General features: G+C 26.6%; 2 protein-coding genes across 3 annotated transcripts in view; one reads left to right on the top strand and one right to left on the bottom strand.

Moving 5' to 3' along the window:
* Positions 1–7,430: 7,430 nt before the first annotated feature.
* On the top strand, positions 7,431–13,881 carry LOC100165925. 2 transcript variants are annotated; one of them, XM_016800899.2, is made up of 4 exons: positions 7,431–7,872; positions 8,912–10,603; positions 11,070–12,063; positions 13,782–13,881. In XM_016800899.2, exons 2-3 carry the CDS (start codon positions 8,957–8,959, stop codon positions 12,030–12,032), a joined length of 2,610 nt encoding a protein of 869 aa, XP_016656388.1. In that variant the 5' UTR covers positions 7,431–7,872; positions 8,912–8,956; the 3' UTR covers positions 12,033–12,063; positions 13,782–13,881. The 2 variants fall into 2 exon arrangements, with proteins under 2 accessions (XP_016656388.1, XP_001950899.2); XM_001950864.5 differs by lacking the exon at positions 13,782–13,881 and having other exon boundaries at positions 11,070–12,182.
* The window catches only part of LOC100570061 (ninjurin-1-like), a 7,823-nt gene continuing 1,382 nt past the window's right edge, over positions 13,569–20,009 (bottom strand). Inside the window, exon 2 of the mRNA XM_003241502.4 lies at positions 13,569–14,079. Within this exon, the coding sequence (XP_003241550.1) occupies positions 13,903–14,079 (177 nt within the window). The 3' untranslated portion in view covers positions 13,569–13,902. The remainder of the gene's footprint in view (positions 14,080–20,009) is intronic.

The raw sequence follows: 20,009 nt of genomic DNA, 5'->3' as shown, positions 1-20,009 counted from the left end.
TATTAATTATAATACATAATAATATGTACTTGCTTATTAGTAAAGTAACAAAGCTCCGTAACCATTGACCGTCACTATAAGTCTATAACATTTGCGAGAACTCTTGTCATTATTAAATTATTCAATAGTGTTTTAATTATTTCACCACCTATACGTCATAGACAATTACACGGAGCTTTATTATTTTACTTATAAGTAATAACCCTATGTGTAGGTCAGTAAAGACAGACGGAGTATTACACCAAGGACTTTGGTCGTAGGTCTCCATTGATCAATCATACTTGTTTGTGCGTTAGCTGTTGTTTTGCAAAAGGTAGGTTGTTAGGTATATGAGTACAAAATTAAGTTATTTTTATTATACATTTTGTCACATTAATTATAAACTATGTACATTGTACAATATTCAATACTATACAAGGTGTTGAAAAAATGTAGACATCCTTTAATTAATGTTTGCATATTTTTATATATCTACATAAAACAATAACAGATAGAACTGCAGCACATTGATTATTGAGTAAAATAATTAATCACCATATCAATTAGGTATATCATATTTGAGGGCACGTAATGCTACGAGGGGACGTAATGCTAACGCAGTCCCCCCCACCGGTTCTCGATACCATGAAAAAAACAAAAAAAAAGGTATATCATATTTTTGTTTATCAGTCTATTCAGTCCTAATTAGTCTAATTAACGTTTCTGAACATTTTGAACACCCTGTTTATATGACAATTAATTTATACCTAACTGCATAATTTTAATTGATATTATAGTATGGTATAAAACTATAAACTACAAAGTAAAATTTATTTTAATGGTTTTCTAGACTAAAGAGTGACCATATGGTTGACTATATATTTTAATGTTGTTATGATATTTAATTATATACGTATTCCTATGCAGTTTTGTGGAAGAATAAAGTGAATATGATCACAGAACGAAAACAAGTTCCAGGGAATTCCCAAAATAATAATCTTTCGTATAATAATCTTGTAATTCACAAATTATTGAATCGTGGTATCTACAAAGTACCCTCCTTCTCACACCGATTGGTATAGGAAAATCAGCATTAAGCGCCAGTTTCGGTTATAACTTATAATATAACTAACTCGTCTGTCCTTGATCTCTGCGCGTATAAATGGACCAGTTTTGAGACTATATACAGACAGAGAACAAACGTCAGTTTTAATGATATAATCAAATCTTTTAAAGCATGTTAATCTGCAACCACCACCAGCTGTCACTACAAAAAAAAAATGCTTTTTAATTAATATTGTAATACACTGATTCATAACTCGACCCATATAATACCGAAAATAAGTACCTATAGGTACTACAGGTAGTAGGTAGGTACCTATAGGCTTCAAAAAAGTAAATCTATCAAACACAACAAATATTAATTCGATATTAATAATATTATATACGATATACCTGCATATAGGAATATAATTACATAGAAAACTAAATTTATCGACATTAAAACTAATCTTATCTGTATAGTGTATACCGATAATAATAATATATTATATTGACTATGGTTAATCATTGATGCAAAAAATTACATAACAATAATAAATAATAGTACCTACAATTAATAATAATATTTATTAATGTTATTCATTAAAAAATAATTTTCCTTGTGAACTGCAATTATTACAATAATTATATTAGCTGGAATATTAATTATAGCTATGTTACATTACTTATAAGTTATAATCTTTGATTGATTTGTATGTTATAAATGATATGATTTACTATTTTATTAGTTCATAAATTATTTATTGAACCACACATGTTTTGAAAAAATGTTTACTTCTATACCAACTATTAATATAATTTTGTATTGCAAACCAAAACTTTGTTTTATATAGAATTGGATTGCGTGCTATAGACCCTATCAGTAATGTAAAATCTTTATTGATATGCCAATTAATGTCCATTGTGGACTGTAATTGACTATTGTAAAAATATATTAGGGGCCGTGTATTATATTTTCATGCATTTGACCAAACAAATAAAAATGTAGGTATTGTTATATAGGTATTATATAAAAAAAAATACAATATAAGAAAATCGCTACATGAGAAATCGAGTGAATATCCAATGATGTTAAAATTTGAACTTCAAACGCTCATAAAAATTTAATTTGACTTTCCGGTAAACATTTTTTTTTTGATAAAGGTAGATAAACTTGTGAGGAATCTTGTATTAAATTTTCAAATCTTAGATAGTTAGATTTAAAAATAAAATTTTTTATGAATTTCTAACTCAAAATAATTTGCACATTTTCGTGATTTTTTTTGTAATTGGTCAAAATTCGAACTAAATGCTTACAAAAATAATTGCGACTGTATTTATATACTTTTCAACTGCTATTGTAAGAATATATTAAGAGCCTCGTATTAAATTTCAAACTTGTTGAATCAACGAATAAAATTAATAATTTCGAGTAATAAAGACAATAGGGGGGGGGGATAAAACTCCTAACCTCCCCCCCTCTGATCACGCCACTGTACCTATAAGTATTAATACTTTTCAGCTACCTATCTATCTGTGCTAATATGTATTTAATGTGTAAAAGTGTAAAAGTTGATCAGCCCCCCCCCCCCCCGAAAAAAAATCCTGTCACTGAGGTTAGCTAACACCAACTATATTGTATTATTTGAATGCCCTTACGATATCACTGCATTTTATGTTGCCTATCCTTTAGTCATGAAGGCGTATCTAGTTATTATTATCTAGGTCCCAACTCCCAACACACAGCAGCGATGGCGGTGAATTCCTGCAGGACACATTTCACCGCGGCGTTAAAGCCAAGACAATGTAGAATTTTACCACCACCGGCCACCACTGCAGTGTGTGGGGACCTTAAAGTGCTAAACGCGACGTTCATAGGTAATAACTAATAACAAATAACATTGATTATAAATTGTTTAATAGTACCTATAGTAAAAGTACTGGTCACTGGTTAGAGGTTACAGAAAACCAAAACACAGTATCAAAGGCTCAAGTGACAGGCACAATGTCCATCCTACGTGTAGGTAGTTACGTACAACCTACTTACTATTATTATTTGTTTGATATCAAATGTCATCCAAATTTAAAATACAATTATCTATAAATAAAAATTGTGTTTATATATCGTTTTTTAGATTTTTTGGTTTATAGGTATGAACTACTTATGAGTTATAAGGCACCTTGACACATTTTATGACATGTTCAAACTTAGGCACTTAGCTATAAAATGTTGACCTCAAACGCTTATAAAGAAACATCGTGTCGAAGTATTTTAAATATTTTTAAATTTTTAAAAGAACAACTTATGTGGGATTTTATATTGCATTTTCAAGCTTTTTGACCTAAACATGTTTATCAACGAGTTGCAAAAAACAAAACTAAAAACATTCGAAAATTTCAAATGCCTTGCTATTTATAAATAGCTTAAATATAGTATAAATTGTTTTGAAAATGTTATTGAGTATAGAGACGTAGGTCTATAAATCGGTCGTAATATCTATAAAAAAAAAATATAAGTAAAATCGATAATTTGTTTATTTATATGTATTAATTATTGATATATAAATACGTAAATAAAACTGCGGTACATATATCTTCAATTTATTTATTTTTTTATAAATTAAAAATTATAAAATAATTTTAAACAGGATTTTTAAGCATTGTAAATACAAAATTCAAGTTTCAAAGTTATAATAAAAACTATATTTGGGCACTTTCACCATCTTTGAAACGTATTTTTCATTTTTAAACGTCTATTCAACACTTTCTCATTAAAACATTTGTATAATATAGAACCTAGAATCTTTAGGCTCTAGAGAGACAACAGATTTTTTTCAATCTGATTTGGAATTTATATTCATAAGATGTTTTACCAATGAAATCATTTCTGAATGTCTATATGTATTTACTGCATCGGACGGAGACAATATTTTAGTAGCAATATAATCTTCTATGACGTATGTTTGACGGTCGTTTACATTATTTTGTTTCTGTGAATAATAAAAATTATAAACAATTTAACTAACAGTTATTTAGAAATTAGATACTATTACGTAGATATTAATGTGTTATGAAAAAATCAAATATTTTGATTTTCAGTTCATTATGATACTGTATATTAATTTACATCAATTTAAAAAATAGTAACTCGCTCTGCTGTATAGAAGGTGCTAGTGTTTCTACCAGTGGCGGACTGGGCCGAAGGGCGAGGGGGCGAACGCCCCCTGGGCTGGTATGATTGCGGGCCCTCACAGGTATATTGGGCCCATGTGTACAACTGTGTAGTGATTTTTTAATTTATCAACAAATTGTGAAATTTTCAAAACTGTAGCTTAGTTTGCTCAATGCGACTTAGAGTAACACCAATACACCATAGAACAACAATTATCTATGCTACTGCAGTGATGGTTGATAGATAAAGTAATATAAAATATTGTGTAGGACAACCCTACAATAGGCAATTCTATGTTTACAACGTCTTTGTTTACTATAAGAATAACATCACATGACCGTTTGCTAAGTTTGCTTCATAATGTTTATAGTATATGATAATTTATAAAAGAATTTTTTTTTAATTTTTTAGTTTTGTATATCAAATGAAAATATGGTGATTGGACATTGTCATAAAGAAACTTATGCTGTGTAATGATATTCATGGAATTTTTGGGCCTCTACCTAGGATCGCCTGGGCCGATTTCTTACCCCAGTCCGCCCCTGGTTTCTACATAATTATTGAGTATAGGTCACTTTAATATAGATGTGTTAAATTTGCATTAAATGATAAATCATTGGTTACGAAAAACAATTCTGAGCGGAGATAGTTTATAGGCTTATACCTATATAGTATATATATTACTAGGATATTTTATTGTATATTATTTATATTGGCATTTAGCAATTAGCATATTGCTATTTATAATACTGAAGGTTAAACTGATTATTAGACTTATCGTATTAGAACTTATGGTTTATTTTTTTATGGTTAGAGTAACAGATTTTTTAGGAAATTTCAAAATCTTTAATTTGATTCTAAAATATCGTAATTCTTTTCTTATGAGTTAAGTACGACTGTAGCATTCTCATTTATCAACTGTCGAAAGTTCACAAATTAAATTTTTATATAAAGTACCTATATAAAGTAATTTGATAAATTTCGCAAATTCACACAAGCCTCAAATAGTCAAATGTGAATGTCCTATCCATGGTAATGTTTATAAGATCTATGATATAAATAGTTATTCAAATATTTTTTTTAAATAGTAAAATCTCTACTGAAATCAACATTAAAACAAATTTAAGATAGTAGCTACCTATATAGTTACTTTCTCGTTCTTGTGCGAATGCCTCTTATCAACATTTTAATATATCTGTATATCGCATGTTAACTATATAACTGTTTAAGTTAAAGTACTAAATAACTGTTGTATTTTTAGTAAAACCAACATAAATAAGCAAAATATGCTAAATCAAAAACTGATCAATATTTAAATCTTTATAAAATTATTAAAACCTATTCTGCCATCATCGTTACGCCACTGGAAAGAAAATTCATTCTAAAATATTATATTCTAAAAAAATGATATAAGTGGGTGTACCGCTATTACAGTATTGCGTAATACTTACGAACAATTTATGTACACCCAACATATTTAAAAGACGATCTTCCAAAACATTTTGAGCATCAGTTGAATTACTAACCTAATAAGTATAGGCACAGAATAGGCATATACAACAAAAAAAATAAAAATAAACTAAGAATTAATTTCGATTAAATAATATTACGTACAGTTTAAGTAAGTATAGGTACATCATATCAATAATATTAAATTTCAAAAAAACTATTTGCCATATTTAAATAAATTTATTCCTATTAATAAATGTATTAATATAGGTAGGTAGGTAATATACTAATATAAATTATCCACGATATCTGTTATACTTGTATGGTGTCGAAATAAGTTTGTCTGAATGTTGGATTTAAGCTATCGCGGACTATTTCCGTGACTGAAGTAGAAATTATCTGACAAAGATCTCTATCGGTTTTTTTCTTTTTAGAAATTAACTTAGACATTTTATTTATTTTGACAATATAAAAACCACTTAAGCCAGATAAAACAAATTATTTATTAGAGGTTTTTTCACATAAATATATAATGTCTATAAAAACTAAATCCACGAGAGATGACTAAATAGTAAAATACTATACATTAATGTAAATTCGTTGATATCATTAAAATATATTCCTTTAACACAGTTATGGTTCATTAGATAACCACAATAAGGTAGGAACCACGTATCAAGGTATATCGTAGGAACACGATGTAGAGAAAATATAATATCTAATCATATCTTCTCTACATCGTGGGTAGGTAATAGGTATACCTAGAGATCCTATAGATAATAAGAGAGTGACCAATACCTACTATACAGCTACTTTAAAATTCGTATTAATAATACGGACAATATTATAATATTTAGTCTGAGGTATCATGAACTAATCTTGGTATTAACCACAAAAACTAAATTGTTTATCTAACAAATTAGAATTTCGGCTAAAGCCCAAAACAATATGACGAACAATAACAATTTATACTTTAATTAAAAATAACTCTTTTTCAAAATTTTTTTGAATCAATATTAATTATTTTGTAATCTAGACATCAAGTATTCTAATATTAAAAAAAAGAACCGGGTACCTAATGTCGATTAACAGCGGCCCCACGCCCCCACCCACCTTGGAGGTAATTAATTATAGTGTCGCTGCACCGCTGTGACCTGATAATTGATATTTGATAATACAGCTGCACGGCGTGTAGGTACCTATCGTATATTCATATCGGTAGACGGTATTCGGTATTCGGTATTCGGTTGTCCGAATCTAGACCTGTAAACCATGAATTAAATATTTTAATTCGTGATATAAAGTATAAACTAATGACAGCGCATAGTGAGAGAAATTACCAGACGGGATTGTTGAGAGAAAATGGGATTTTGGGACTTTGGGCTGTTACAGTGTGCGAAAACATTATTTTCTTTCTCGGTTATGTCGTCTGGATTAATGGCAGGGCGGTGTGGGAATCGTTGTCCATTAGTATATAGGTCTATGGTTCAAATGCCTGATACGTTTGATCACAGAACAACAGTTTGATGCTGCGAATCACGATTTAAGATATGGTACTGCAAAGTGCAAACCATTACAAAATGTATTTTAATTTATTATTTTTTTAAATTTATTTTGTCATGCTGCATAATGCAAAGAAACGCTTGTTAATAATATAAAGAAGAACCTGGTTAGTGATTCATGGTTGTCGTAAACCACAGTCATTGATACCATTTCCCGGTTTGTTTACAATATTATACTATATAATATCCATAGATAATAAAAGATTTATTATTTTCCTTTATTATCTATGATAATATCTTACAGTCTGTGGATCGGACTAATCGGAGTATCACTACTAGTGATTCACTAGTATCAGACAGCCAGTCGTCCAGAGTTCCAGTTAAAAAGACAATATTATTTGATATTAATCTGACTGTCAAAGCAATTAGCAAAGCCCGAAAGCCGGCGTCCGCCGCCCCGGCTGCAAACACTTTGCGTTTGAAGCATGATCCTATATTTCCGGCAGTCAACATTTCGATCTTCAGCAGCCGCCGGCTAGAGCCCATGCCCCCAGATATCGGTGGTTGTCATTAGATTAAAAAAATAATAATAGGGATGTTTGCTTTCAGTGTTCGGATGTTTCAAATCTAAACCATGATCATTCAAAACCAGCATCTAGTGTCTCCCTAAAACGAAGATTATAATAAACTTATCAATTTCTGTCCTATACTACTTTAAAAGAGTAACTGGTAAGTTGTTTGTTTTAGATTTATTAGTTTGGTTGTATAATAATATTTACGTTGTGTATTCTATTAGTGGCTTGGTTATGTTTGTGTAGTCTTCAATACTTATGTAAAAATATTAAATTCAAATTTGTCATTTGTCATACCTATCCAATCTTTGGTCATTACTGTTTTCATTTAAAATCTGAGAATATTGTACCATACGTCTATAAATTGAAACGGTTACAAAGTTAGTTGCTCGCATTTATTTGATTTAATTTACCTAACCCAAAACATTAATAATTTCTCTAATATCGGGTTATTATTTTGTTAGAAATTATGGAACTTCAAAGGGGTCTTAGTCCTTACTATTTGATTATATGTTTATTTAATCTAATCTTATCTAAAAAGTATAAAGGCATCGTACCTATCTTAAATGTTGATTATTTCATTTTTCTACGATTTGACTTAGAGATATTAACCAAGCTTACCTCATTTTAATACCTTTGTTGCATACTATTTGACAAATCGTCAAGTAAAGGTAGTATACCAAAAGGTTATTTTTATAAGTTATATGTGCACCTATAACCTATTACTTACTAGTAGTCAAAACAACTTAGTAATTTTTGTGGAGTTTTATTGATGTAATATACCTAGGGTCGTTCTTACAATGACCGGTAAAGTGTCGATTAACCGACTGATAACAGATTTTATTACCGGCAGAATTTGTCTGGTTAAGTGTCGATTAACTTTAACCGGACATTGTAAGAACGGCCCTTAGCAATATTTATGAAAGATAGTTAAATAAACATACGATAAACATGCTAAAATAATCAGCTTAATATTTCCTTTGATCTTTGAATTGACTAATGGTAAGCGTTCAAGTGTTCAACAGTTAAATAACCAAATCAATACTATGTAATTTTACATAATTTACTAAACTAGCCTTTTACATAGTGATATAAATTATGTTTTTTTAATAAGATTATTTTATTTTAATCATTTAAACTAATAATACAACATATTATATTTAAATATATTTAAATTGCTTTTACTTTTGTTTTAGGAAAGACAAGTCAGTAAAATTATTTATATTTTACTTCATTGAATCATGGAACTTAATGATGAAAATGAACCATGCACTGTAAACATACCTAATGAAAAAATCCTAGATCAGAAACTAAATTCTGATGATTCAGATGATTCTGGTGTCACTGTAAAAAAAATTGAAAAAAAAGATGTTAATGTTGACGATGAAGAAGATGATGTTGACATCGATGAAGACTTGACCGTGACACAGACGGGGAATATGTGTATATTGGCAGAAAATTCGTTGTGTGATAAAGGAGAAGATGAATGGTTAATTGATGAAGATAGTGATCACTCTCTTGAATTTGATTTAAGTTTATCAACTTCTAAAGAATATAAGGAGGATAAAAATACTAATTCAAAATCACCAAAGTTCACCTCTGGCTCTAAAATAAACGAACCAATTCCCAATGTTAAAGAAACTAAAGAAGAATCAGATGTCCAGAAAGTATCTCCAGAAATGATTAGACATCTACAAAAATACACTAACTTAACTTTAAATGAAATATATCGCCCACCACATTCAATCATACTTGGTCCAACACCTTCAACAAACTTACCTGGTCCATCAAGTTCAACCAGCATACCTGGTCCATCTGGTTCAATCAACTTACCTGGTCCATCATCTTCAATAAACTTACCTGGTCCATCGAGTTCAAACAGCATACCTGATCCATCTGGTTCAATCAACTTACCTGGTCCATCATCTTCAATAAACTTACCTGGTCCATCGAGTTCAACCAGCATACCTGGTCCATCATGTTCAACCAACCTATCTGGTTCAATCAACTTACCTGGTCCAACATCTTCAATAAACTTACCTGGTCCATCGAGTTCAACCAGCATAGCTGGTCCATCTGGTTCAATCAACTTACCTGGTCCATCTAGTTCAACAAGCATACCTGGTCCATCGTGTTCAACCGGCTTCTCTGGTTCACCTTGTGGTTTTTCTTCACGTCAATTTCCTAGTTTACTTGATGATGAAGATTTAGATGATATTAATTTGAGTAAAAAACAACAAGTACTACTTATAAGTAGTTTTTACAATAAAATGTTTATGAACGATTGTGGTAAACAAGAAAATAGTGAACTAAATCAAGATATTGAAATATCAAATTTAGAAGATTGTGATTATGTTAAACATTATATATCAGAGTACACAAATTTAAAAATTTCTGATGAAGAACCAGAAACCGAAAATACTGAATATTTTGTAGAAGACCCAGATATTGTTAACCCCGATATAATGTACAATATTGATCTTAATGAATATTATAATGAGTTGGATCTTTTAGCTTTAAAAGTTTTAAAAACACCTGATGATCCAACAGGATTGGTTGAATACAATCAATTGCCTCCTATTCCTCAAATTGAACAGACACGTCGAAAATTTACTCGAAGCGAACGTTTTAGATTTGCAAATGGTATTATGGAAAACGAGTACCAAATTGATCGTGATGACTGGAATAAAATAATGGTAAAACGATCTGTAGTATTCACAGCTCATGCTGGATTTAGTATAGCAAACGAAGAGAGCTTATATGTTTTAGCAGATGTAGCTATTGATTACGTAAAAAAATTGGCTCTTATTATGAAAAAACATTTTGATATTCAAGCAAATAGCCCATATCCAGATAGTGTTGATCCAATTGATAATAGTCTTCAAGAGGTGAGCTTAATATTTATGTTTTATTTATTTTAATTACATACAGGCATTAGCCCAATAACAATAGTATTATAATAAAAATACTAAAGCAAGACATTAACGTTTAAAAAAAAGTATAAGAAAAGCAAATAACATTTAGAAAAATTACATAAAAATTATTCGGTTTTACAAGATATTATTTAAATTAATTAGGTAGGTAAAAATAGAGAAAGAGGGGTCTGAGTTAGCAATGTACATTATACCTAATAATGTATGGTTATTTAATGACAAATGTACTTTAGGATAACAATTTAAATAACATATTCTGACAAAAAAAATATATTTATTAATTTCAAATATCTATACTGTAAAATAATAAATATTAATATCAATGAAAAATTTTTTATTCACAGTTAATAACTCATATAAAGGTATTATTAGTTTAATAAAAAAATGTAATAATTAATTTAAGCTTTGTGGTTCATTTCAGATTGGTGTAAAAGGTGGTATAAGAGAACTGATTGAACATTATGAAAATGATGTTTTTGGTAGACGTAACAAGCTTTTAAAGAAATGTCAACATTTGAAAAAGGTTATTGATCGCCAAATCAACGATATAATTAAACCCCAAAATGTCAACCCTGAGGATTTTGAAGAAGAATACTTAACTAACGAAGTAGAAGAAAATATTTTATCGAAAGAAATGGATGCAATAACAGAAGAAGAAAAAACTGAAATTGAGTCAGGAATTGAAGAAGTTATAATTGAAACACAATATTGTACAGATGAAAATATATTCATAGATACTGAAATCGAGCAGATAGATCCTATCTATGTTGACAGTACAGATTTTGAAGTGAAGATAAATAATGGTTCAAAAAATATTAAAAATATAAAAACCAATGCAATGAATATTAAAGATAAAAAGATAAACAGTTCAAAAATTCCAGACTCTGATAATTTAAAGGAATTTGATCTTTTAAAACCATTAGTTGATCCTACAGAATATACTAAGTATGGACATTCTGGTGGAAAGGAAAAAATTACCGAGTGCAAGCAACCTTGTGCTTCAGAGAGTGATCCTGATCCTCCAAAACCAGAAAAATCATTAGACCTAGGTACTCCGAAAAAAGTAATGAAATACCTCTACTCACCATTAGAAGTATCACCACAAGTACAGCTAGATGTACCTGTTGAAGATGAAAATGATCTTGGACTTAGTAGAATGACAGATCAATTAGATGAAGATTTTGAGACTTCGTTCACAGACGACAATGTCCAAACAATATATGTCCATACAATGTCTGATATCGATGAGGCAATGTCTTTGTATGATGATAATGCTGACAATTATTTAGATAATACTGTTCAAATCATTCCTGTAGCTAATGAGAATGATGATTCCGATTCAAACATTGATTATGATATAGTCTCTGTGCATTCTTTTATTTAAGATTTAAAATGATGAAAATTCTATTAATCAGGTATAGACTTAACATTAATATTACTTATACAATAATTTGTACTACAAAAATATATTTAAAGTTCAATTTTTAAATAGGTATTATGATAAAATTAAAAATAATATATAATTACTAGGGCCCGAATATTAGGTATATACACTATAAACATATGAAAGATCGAAAAAAAAACTATATTCATTGAATTGAAACATACTTATAAACATATAATATTGTATTAAATAACTTAACTATGCACTGAACTTGTATAACTCATTGACTCATTACATTGCACATTGTATTTTGAGTATTCACTCATCTAAATAATAAGTTATGAACAAAAATACATTTTTATAATATTTGTGTGTATTGCCTGAGAGTTACATTTTTTACCACTTACGTACATTTTATAACTTAAATTCACATCGGTTTTCTATAAAATATATATTCTTGAATCGAGGGAAACATCAAAGATTTGAAGATGTTAGTGCATACTTAAAGTATACTAAGCTACTACATAGGTTTTACACTACTTTTTTTGTTATAAAAATTCTAAAATATAATAATCAAAAATATACAAAATTAAATTTTACATACCAAATCATTAGGCTAAGATTCAAATGTATGTCTTGCCTAGCTTATTTTTTTACTAATAAAAATAAATACATAATATATTCATGGGCCCTAATAATTACATTAGTATTAAGTTTATGGTTAGAAAAAATATGAGACTACACTGCTATTTACGCAGAATTTTATTGTACCTGAAGAAAAGTATATTATATTTTTAAAATGCCTAAATTTAAAAAAAAAGTGTATAATACATTTAAAATTTATTTTTATTTTTATATAATATATATTTTAGCTTTTACATTATATTATTCACTTATTAATGTTTATTTAATTCATTAAGATTTTATAATAAAATAATGGTAAAAATAATTCATCTATTAAATATTATGTCTATAATCATTTCACATTACTTACTTATTATTAAATGATTTTTATCAGTGGTTGGAAAACATTTTTATTTTTCTCTTTTTTGTTAACATTTTAAAACATTTTACCTAAAACTGTAGGTACAAGTACACATTTTTAAAAACATTTTTTTTTTGTACAATATTTTTTTTAAAGTTACTCAATTAACAGTATTAACATAATGATATAATATAATAATTAATATTATATTAATATTAATATTTTTGTTAATAACAATACTTAAAATAATTATAATAATTTTACAATAGTAATAATGATTTATATTTATTGAGGATTATGATTGTAATTTTAATAACCATAATATTTTCTAGCATTTTTTATGCCGTTATTATTCTTAGCCCTTAGGGTAAAAAATAAAAATTAATTTTAACAATGAGCAACATTAAATTTTTACTCATCACAATCAATATGTTTGTATAAACAGACTTAATACTTAGAATAATCTAAATTATCCATCAGAATAATTCTGTTTTTACAAAAACATTTTAAATTGCTAATTTATTTTTGTTTTTTATTTTGTTTTAGTTTCATTTTTCAAATGTTTTCCATCCCTGGTATATATTTAATTATTCTGTATTTTATTTTATACTTTCTATTCTGTAGTCATTTTTTAATTGAAATATAATATAAAAATGCAATTTGAAATTCAACACATATATTTTATTGGCAAGTTGTGCCATAGAGTATGGCCGTATGGGTTTATCTTATATATTAAGTATAATATAATTATTAATTTATTATAGAGCATTATACAACATTATCATCATAACTGTGAAGATCACGGATCGGATGCTACTACTATGCTGCAGTATGAGATTTTGTTGGTGATATACAATGTGCTACCATGTTGTGTTTAGTATAATGTTAAGTCGGTGCTACTGTAAATGCTGCAATGAATATATTTATGACAGTTATAAGAAACACTCCAAGGACTACATAGTTGTTTAATTTGATGGCATCCACTTTGGTTATCTCATTGGACGTGCTGGTACTGATACAAGCCATGCGACCTTTGAATATGAGAATAGTTCCAACAATCACCTACGACGTCAGCAATAAGCAACACAATAAGACAAATTGAAGGATACAAAATAATTTTGGTAATGCGGGTATAGGTAGTGGTAGAAACATTATGCCAGGTGTATGATATTTTTAATGCATTTTTACTAAACCATTATATTATTTTGTTATAATTTAAAAAATATTAACTATGGAAACTTGAAACATTCTATATTTGCTTAAATTATCATTTTCTATACTCAATTAAATTCTAAATATATTAAGACTAATTTTTATCTATTATAGATATTTGAACTATTTTACAAATTTTGATAAAATTGTTATACTTTGTATAAATGCTTGAAAATGGAATAATTACAACTATACCCCTCTTACATTTTCTTATAGTAGTTTAAATGTATCAAAAATACAAAATACCTTCATTTCAGTTTTTAAAGTTCAAATTTATCAACATCATGATGTATTTTGCAAATTATTTTGTAGTTGAGAATTTATAATAATTGCTTGTACTAAAGGCTCAAAAATTTAAAACATGATATTTAGGGCTCGGATTTATATGTAAATACATATTTTCTCTGCGACATGATAAACTAATTTCGGCAAGTGATAAATTTGTTTCACAAGATTTTTGATAAAACGAGCTATATTTGATTTTACATATTTTTACATATTTCACAATTATTCAATTTTTTCTCACATATTTAGACAATTATACTGTTTTAATGTATTTTCTTCAGAGTTAGAATAATTGAAAGGTTATTATATCGACGATTTTTTGGATTCGAAAATTTAAAAGTGCACATTGTTATTAATTGTAATCAAGATAATTAGATAACTATAGATAAATATGCATTTTTTTATCACATTTTATTTTATTATTAATTTTTATTAAGATTTTACGACAATATCGGCGATCTTTTGGATTCGGAAATTTAAAAATGAATGTTAATAAATGTTTGTAATCAATATAATTAGATAAATATACATTTTTTATTACATTTTGTTATATTATTAATTATTATTATTATTATTATTTTTTTTTTTTTTTTGATAATACATATTTTGAAATCTTGAGTACATATTTATGTACATATTTTTATTGTATAAATACATATAAATCCGAGCCCTAATGATATCTTATAAGTTCTGATTGTAATCAAAACATTTTAAAACTACATATTTTTATTTTAAACACATTGCAGTTATATTTCATGAAATTGAATATTTAAATAAAAAATATGTTAATTCAAATATCATATGTAAGTACAATACACAATCATATTTTCAAAATATTTATATTAATTTTTCGCAATGTATAATACTAGTATTTTAGTATTTATAATCAATGGTACCATGAAGGCATGAACCTATTCATACATTTGGACTTAAATTGTATGTCAATATCTAATTCATAGTTAAACTTATAAAATATTATTGTACGTAACTTAATTTTACATATCAATATTATTTTCCTCTATCCCTAGCTGATTTTTAGAAGATATATTATGATGACCATTTGTCATGTACTGACTTGAATTTATTATTATTATTATTATTATTTTTTTTTTGGCATCAATTAATGAATTAGTGCATTTTTATAGTTTAATTAAATGTATTGGAGCAATAATAGGAAACTAAATAATGAGACCATTACTCTTTATTGATTTGTTAAATGTTATGCAATTGTTGATTGTTGGGGGAGACCGTTTAGACCAATAACATACCCTTCCCTTTTCGACCGATTCATTATTCTGCCGAAACAAAAAGTACAATTATAATTAATATTATACACTTTATACTTATAGAAAATTATTAAATATAATAATATATAATAGTAATCTGTATAATATATTGAATAATAAAATAAAATAATATATAATATTTGTAAAATTATTGTAAATATAGTTTTAAAAGTTATTAAAAGTATAAGTTGCATACAATTTGTAAAATATGTAAATAAAATATAAAAATAATTATAATATATTATATAACTATTGATAAATTCTAACTTATAGTTTTAATATTTTCCAAAATTATATTTGCAACCATTTTACAAAAGTGATATATTATTTTAATTTTTAATATACTCGGTACACACATTACTATTATATTTAATAATTATTTACAATTATTTATTTATAATATATTTTTAAACAAATTAGGCATAATAATATATATATATATATTTAATTTAATTTAATTTACAATTTTCTTTAAGTAACATAAATACTTAGATAAAGTATATAATATTAATTATTATTGAACTTTTTGGTTTGGCCAAAAAGGGAATTAATTTTTTTTTAATTTGGTTGAAAAGTAAATCGGCTGAAGAGAGATGCCCTGATTTTTTATGCAACCCGGCATAAGAGTATTAAAATGCTCCATCTTCAACTTTGAGCAATTTATACTGCTATATAATTAGTAATACACTGTGTTAAATTTTTTTATTAGAAACATTGTATTTATAATATTATTAATTATAATTATTATACAAGGTGTAACAGAATAACCTGACAATTGACATAACTTTTGTTTTAATCAATATTAAAAAAAAAAAAATTATAATCAATTTATAGACGCTTGCCCTACAAGTATAAAGTATAAAATGTTTCATTTTTATTTTTGATTCTAAGCGGAGCGATGAATGTATTGATTTTAAATAGATATGTGTTGTTTTTTTGTGTCTGTATACGACAAGCAGTCGAAATACTGCTTCGATTTTCAACTCCAGTATGTTCGATAGGAAAATGAATAATTAGTGTATTGGGGAGGTCAACATTTAAAATTCCCAGTAGTATTCAAAAGTGCCGGGAAAACAAATAAAAAATGAATTTTAATTTTTACACAAAAACGGTTTTCGACGAAATCGATTTTGGTTTTTGGTGAAACTCTAAAACAAAAGACCGTACATGAAATTTTCACTGAATGTTTATCATTTTCTTTACACCATGGGTATTTAAAAAATATTTTGAGTTGTTTTTTTAGTTTTTTCTTCTATACATGTCAATAAAATTTTATTCGTTAGGTGAAAAAGCTTGAAAATTTATATAAGCCTTCTAATATATTGTTATAAATGTAGTTAAAAAATATTAAAAATACATAGTCACAATTTTTTTAATAAGCATTTAGTTCAAATTATGTCAAAATATATAATAATCACGAAAATATGCACATTTTTTTGAGCTAAAAATTCATAAAAAATTTTAGAGATTTAAAGTTTAGTACATGATTTCTCATAAGTTTTTCTACCTTTATCAAAAAAAAAAAAATGTCTACTGGAAAGTCTAATTAAATTTTTATGATCGTTGAAGTTCAATTTTTTACAGCATTGGATATTTACTCGATTTCTTTGTAGCGATTTTCTTATTTTGCTGCAATTCAAAAATAAATAACCGTAGATACTTGAAATTTATATCATATGTTTATTTTATCAATTCCTATACTTTATATAATTTTGAAAATGTTTTGAGCTGTTAACGGACATTTTCTTTTTTCAATTTTTTTAGTTTTTCCTTTTTATAAATGTCAATAAAATTTAATTTATTGGGTCAAAAAGTGTGAAAATTTAATATAAGGCTACTGATATATTGTTACAATAGCAGTTGAAACATATTAAAATACATTCACAATTTTTTTTTTTTTAAGTATTTAAAGTTCGAATTTTGACAACATTTATCAAAATCTCGAAAATTATCAATCATTGTAATTAAAAAATTGTGAAATGTTAAAATTTTATAACTAAGAATTGAAAATTTAAAACAAAAATTCTCATAAATAGTTTACACTGTAACCCAAAAATATTTAAACACTGTTATTTTTTACAGACATTTTAAATTTGAATGAAATTACATGTTAAAACCAAGAATAACGATTTTAGTTATTTTGTTGTAATTTAAAATATTATTTGTGGATATATGAAACTTTTAGAGTATATTATTATATTTTATACACACAATGACATTTTAAAATGTAATTTTTTTTGGCAAAAATGAATTTCCCTACTGTAGTATAATAGTACTAATGTACCAATGTCTAATACTAAAATTAATTACTTTAATCGCAATAATATCATAAAATATATCTATCATTGAATTAAAATTTATTACCATCCATTACAGTGACCCCCTTCTAAACTACTGTACAACAGAGCGACATCCACTTACCCGTTTGTTTTAATTCTGAAAATAAAATATTTAATAAATTTAAATTTCTTTTGAAAAATTCAAATTTTTAAAAAATGTTTGATAGTACAAACGTTTATTTAAGTCAGGTAATTATTATTTTTAAATATCAATATTTTTAGGAGTAAATTAATTCGAAACTTTTTTTAAAATATTCTTTTTCCTTAGGAACCTTAGTAAATCTTAAATTATTTATTATCCATATCATTTTCATATTTTTTTGATACGTTTAACTGATACCTATATATATTTTCAATTTTCATTTGTTAGGACTTTTGTTACGCTCTGTATAATAGGTACCTACGACCTACCTATACCTATATTGAATTTTGAATCAATACCAACTTACCGTAACAGGTGTGTGAATATTAAGGTTCATGGTATAAATAAGCAATTGCTTAAACTAAATCTAAATATTTTGAATATTTGTGTAAAATAATATAATTATATACGTAAATATTTCAGGTTCCCACGAATAATAAATTTGGATAACAAATATAAAATATAACAATAATGGCTTAATCTCGTTTAAAAATTTAAACTTCATAATGTATCTAAAAAAAAAATGTTCCTACTAGGATCTATTTTTCTAAACTGTCTCTTATGTCAAACTTAACATAACGAAGATGTCTTTACAAAAACTAGACAATACCAATTTCCACCACTTCAATAAACAAACAAAAGCTATTTTAAAAATTTTGAGTTCATATTAAACATTTTAAAACTGCCAATAATATAGATTTAGGTAGGTACATTAGACCATGATAAAAAAGGTGAAGTATAATAGCTGATTTGATTTTTATAATATTTCTTCGATATATACGGTACCTATAGCCTATAGTTTTATTGTCCAAAATTATTGTTATAATTATTTAAAAAGGTGAGCAAGGTGGTGTCGCTCTACTGTACAGTAGGTTACAAGTGGGTCACTATAATGAATGGTATTAAATTTGAATTCAATGATAAATAGCTTCTATAAATAGAATGATGGCGATCGCTAATGATATACAAATTGATTTTTTAATTTCAGTCCAAATTCTGTCGATTTTTTCAATAGTTTTGTAAGAAAAAAAATGTATTAGATTTATTTCTGTTATTATTTTTACTACTGTATTGAATTTTCGTATTTTCTCCAATTGTTATATTTTACTATATTTCTGTGTTTTTTGTACTATTAGAATATTAAGTAGGTATCTTAGTTATTCATTAATTTATCTTTTCAAATGTTTTTACCATACCTTTATGTATTATATAATAAATTACAATCTTTATGTAATTGGGTTATTACCCGTAAATAAATAAATAATAATAATAATAATAATATCATTATACACGAACAACGATTCTGAGCGGAAACGGTCAGACAGCCAATAGTAATAATAATATTACTAAGTAGGTATATTAAGTGTTTATCTATGTAAAATTGTGCCTATGTATTTTTAATGTTTTTCAACTATTTTTATGTATCATTGTTTTAAATTCTTGCACAATAATAATAATATTTTAATTATAAAGGGAACAATACATTTTTTTAAATATTGCAGATTATGGAACCAGGGAGATTATGCGTATTTGTTTGCCTATTTAAATTTAAGATTTATTTAAAACAATATAAGGGGATTCTGTTTTTGTCTAACACACGTGACATAGGATTTTAGACTGGTTCTTTGTCAAACATACTAATTGATCTAATGAAGCGATAAGAATTCTAAAAACAGATTTGAATTTGTCGTCAAGTCTACTTAATATCGACCTTCCCACATTTTTGAT

The sequence above is a fragment of the Acyrthosiphon pisum genome, chromosome A1 (assembly GCF_005508785.2).
Source record: "Acyrthosiphon pisum isolate AL4f chromosome A1, pea_aphid_22Mar2018_4r6ur, whole genome shotgun sequence".
Lineage (NCBI taxonomy): Eukaryota > Metazoa > Arthropoda > Insecta > Hemiptera > Aphididae > Acyrthosiphon > Acyrthosiphon pisum.
Note: the sequence above shows the minus strand (reverse complement) of the source record. Positions and strands in the feature narration are given on the sequence as shown.